This window comes from Physeter macrocephalus, chromosome 11 (genome assembly GCF_002837175.3).
Source record: "Physeter macrocephalus isolate SW-GA chromosome 11, ASM283717v5, whole genome shotgun sequence".
NCBI classification, from domain to species: Eukaryota; Metazoa; Chordata; class Mammalia; order Artiodactyla; family Physeteridae; genus Physeter; species Physeter macrocephalus.
The window spans coordinates 156,630,851-156,634,959 of NC_041224.1; the positions used below are offsets into that span (position 1 = coordinate 156,630,851).

The following is a 4,109-nucleotide window of genomic DNA, read 5'->3' on the forward strand; positions in this document are numbered from 1 at the left end:
AAAAAAAAAAAGAAAAACAAGCCAGCAGCAGAGGGCTGGTTGGTCATTTCCCTTCTCCCAGCCCCAGCCCCATGTATCTGCCTTACAAGACAACCTGTCTCTTCTACTCCCAGGAAAGGCTGTGTTCTGAGGTGTTGGGTGGCAAGAAATAAAGGAGATTCTCAGTTTACCTCTTTGGGATCTCTGTTTCCTTGGATATAAAGGTAAGATATGCACACCTGAACTGCCACCTTGTAGTGCAACTGTCTACTGATCATGGAAGTGGAAGCACTCTGGAAACTGTGAATCAAAGTGCCGTGCAGATGCTACATGACTCACCTCACCAGGGGGAAGCCCTCCAGGCCAGGAAAGGGGTCTCTGGAGACATACCTCAAAGTTTAGGAGCTATAAAATAATTCCAAGCCCCCAGGGCCAATTGTCCAGGCTGACTAGGGAGAACTACCCACCCTCAATTCCAACTATTACCAGTAATTACCAATTATTATAATTACCAATAATACTCTGGAATTCTTAGCATCCCTTCAAATAACGTAATTTCAGATCTGAAAATTCCTCACACATGGAAAAGAATATTACTTTAATTTCTATTTCACCAAGATATGTGCAACATAGGGAGGCGTTAACTTACCCACAATCACCAAGTGACCAAGCCAAGATGACAAGTGGTGTTCCTAATCCCTGGCTAAATCCCAACCCAGGTGGTTCAACTGGTACCCAGGTAGCTTTAAGTAACCCAGATTCTCAGGTACTGATTCAGAGGTGTGGGGTCTGGGATTCTGTTCAAGTAAGGCAGAAAACCACACCTGTCTCAGGGCTTCTTCCCACGGGCACAGGGGCTGGTGGACCTGCTGCACAGGAAGGCCGGAGGAAGACGAAGTCCCAGCACAGTGAGGCCCGGGAAAGATGAGAAACCTTGCCAGCAACAGGTGGCTCACAGCTCAGCCCTGGCTCCTGAACACAGAAGAGATGATCAAAAATAGAAGCGTGGCAAGAGGCATTTGCCACATGCATCATGCCTCATGCAGCTGCCATAGCTTTGACCAGGAAAACACTTCTCATCCTGCTTTCGCCACAGATCCTCCTCTGCTTGGACTAGGCGGAGGTATGGGAGGTACAGGGGCAGCAGATGGAATGAGAGCAGCTGAAAGCAGTATTCTTCTCTAGCTTGGTGAGGATGGAGAAGAGAGCTGCACCCCACGAAAGTCCAGGCAGGAGGCTGCGCTCAAGCCGTTCCTCCCAGGCCTCAGAGTAGTGGGCATCTGCTCAGTTACCAGAGGGAGATGATAACCCTTTTCTCTGGTCTAGATCTCAGGTTTGATGCCCCACCCCAGGATCAGTGTCCTCCTCTCTGCCCACCTCATTCCCCAGTCCTTCCCTCCCCCATGCCTTTCAGGATCCTAATAAAATAACCAACAGTAGGGGGGAAAGGTAAACCTTTATTTGGAAAAGAGAGTCCTAATGACCATTTAAAACCCCCTTTCATTTCCAAAATGGAAACAAATAAGAAAACAAGGAAAAGATCATCTATCAAGCTCCTGCCCTCTGCTATCTTTAGCCACTTTTAAACTACATTTCCTGGCAGAAAAAAACAGTGATGGGCCCTAGTCCTACAAACCAATAGGGCACTGTCTTGAGACCATCTCAGGAGATGCCCAGGGAGGGACAAACGGAGTGGATGGCGGAGTGTGGACAGATAGGCCTGGGGCTCAGACAGGCACATGCCCAGTACCCAGGAAACAATGTTTAAAAATATACGTGAATAGATAAATTCCCCAGAACCCAGGCATGGAAAGCTTGTAACCATGAACGCAGCAGAATTATTCAAGCTGGGTCTTTGGCTCTCAAAAAAAAAAAAAGGAGAAAACATTAACCTCTAGCTAACTGTCCCAAACTCCAGCCTCTCGGCTATATCCTCCAGTCCCATTCTGGAGGCCAAGTGGGCCAACAGCAAGTCAAGTCTGCAGGGCCAGCAGCTACACCCAGCAGTGCAGGATTCAGGCATGCAGGTGACTCACGTGGGCAAGGGAGCACCCCCTGAAGGGGCCAGGGTGCTCCTGCACCAGGAGAGGGAAAGCAGAGGCCATGAGCCGCCGAGGCCTTGCCAGAAGTGGAGCACCGCCACCTCCAGTTCTTGGGCCAGTTTTGCCCAGGGCCACCTTTCTGCTGAGAAGGTCTGGCCTGAGCTAAATACCAGGCTTTTCTAGGGGAAAAAAGGAAGGGGCTGGGGGAGGCAGCAAAGAGTAAAGAGCAGTGGGAGGAGAGGAACAGAGAAATGCAGCTTAGCTGTGCAGAGGGAAGGGAACAAGTCCCTGAGGTCTTGCGTCCCAGCTGAGGCAGCTGCAGAACCTGCCAGCTCTCTCCCCGCTGGGACTCCCACCCTCGCCGCAGTCCTCCAGCGAGACAGGAGTTTGCTGACAGTTTTTCCTCCTCATGCTTAAAGAGTTTGGCACCTCAATCCACTACCCCTGCCCACTGACCCCACATAGGGGTTCAAACTGGCCTCCCACAGGGCAGCCTGGGGAAGGGGATGAGCCCTAGAGGAAGCATGCTAGGCCTGTGGGGAGCTCTGGGTCGAGGGCATCCCTGAATCCGCTGCTCCAGCTCATGGGGCCCACTTGTTACCAGAGCCCGGACGATGAGGATGCCCTGGTTGGCAGGATGGACACCGAACGAAACACAGACGATAAAAGGAGAGACAGGCCCACGCTCCTGCCGCTGGCAGCCAGGTGCCCATGTGCCTGGCAGCACACAGCTACCGGGTCACGCCCTCCACCTGCCCCTAGGCTGACAGCCCCAGTGTGGAAAGTGGGCTAGTCAGAGACAGGCATGGCTGCGCAGAGCAGTCCCACCCCGAGAGGATGCACACACAACACACATCTCACGTGGGTGTGTCTGGCAAGAGGGCTGGGCCCAGGGGTCTCAGGCAGGGAGGTCAGGTCAGAAGGCACCCTACCAAGAAACAGCCTGAAAACAAATAACCAATGAGATCAATAGCTCCCACAACCCTGGTAATTAAAAATCAAGGGGGAGCGATGGATACATAGAAGGAAGGGGGAACCCCCCCTTCTGCCTCTCCCAGGGCCACCCAGTATGTGGCACAGGTTTAGGAAGAGGCTGGGGCGGGGCAGGGACCACAGGCAGAGGATGTGGACAGGCCTGGAGGAAATCTAGCCATGGGAGAAAGGGAACAAGGAGGGGAGGGGAGGGGACGTAAGTTTCTTGGATCTAAGTTTCCAGAAGCATGGGATATTTCCACAGTCTCTGATCCAGGTGGCTCTTCTGGAAGAGAAGCTCTCTTCCCCTGGGAGACCGTCATAGGGCGGTGACTTCCATCTCGAAGCTGGCCAGTAGGCAAAGGTGGTCTGAAGAGCAGAAGGGGTTGGGTAAGCCATTGGCAGCCCAGAGAATCTCTTCAGAGAGGAGGGAGAGCCGGCCCAGGAGCTTGAGAGTTCCATCCCGACAAAGCCTGCGATCTGGAGCACAAAGCAGAGGCCAGTGGGTAAAGCAGCCACAGCCAAACTGCACGGGGTTGGAGGGGCCCTGTGGGAGCTCCACCTTAGGAGGCTGCGTTTCCTCGGCGGCCCTACCCTCCCTCACCTCCTGCCGCCTCTGGCGGAGGCCTCATTTTCTCAGATGTGCCATGATATGTCAATGAACAAAGCTGGGTGGCTTCAGTGGGACTGCGGCAAACTAGAGTGCACGTCCAAGCCCAGCATTACAAGACCTTCTGATTTTCCAAGAGAAGCCGAAGTCCAGATTTGCTATATAAAATTTGACTTCTCAACAGAAAATCCAAACATTTTAAAAGACATGCTTTAAACAAAACAGGCATGGGGCTGATAGACTGCTACACTGTGACTACTGTGAGGGGTGAGAAGACAGGAAATAGGGTTTCTAACCTAACCAAGTCCCTTACTAACCAGCTGCCACTGAACAAATCCAATAGATCACCTCCTGGTGCTCCATTTTCATCTTTAAAAAGGAGGGACAGGGCTTCCCTGGTGGCGCAGTGGTTGAGAGTCCACCTGCCAATGCAGGGGACACGGGTTCGTGCCCCGGTCCGGGAAGATCCCACATGCCGCGGAGCGGCTGGGCCCGTGAGCCATGGC

General features: G+C 52.9%; 1 protein-coding gene across 8 annotated transcripts in view; it reads right to left on the reverse strand.

The window, feature by feature from the left end:
- The window catches only part of ANGEL1 (angel homolog 1), a 27,611-nt gene that overhangs the window by 1,504 nt on the left and 21,998 nt on the right, over positions 1-4,109 (reverse strand). For 3 of the 8 annotated variants that reach the window (XR_003682079.2, XR_008618714.1, XR_008618713.1), the window contains exon 10: positions 804-3,473. Coding sequence is in view for 1 of the 8 variants with exons in the window: in XM_028496218.2 (XP_028352019.1) it covers positions 3,313-3,473 (161 nt within the window). In the remaining 7 variants the exon portion in view is untranslated. The other 5 variants (XR_008618715.1, XR_003682082.2, XR_003682081.2 and 2 more) reach the window with 5 other exon arrangements.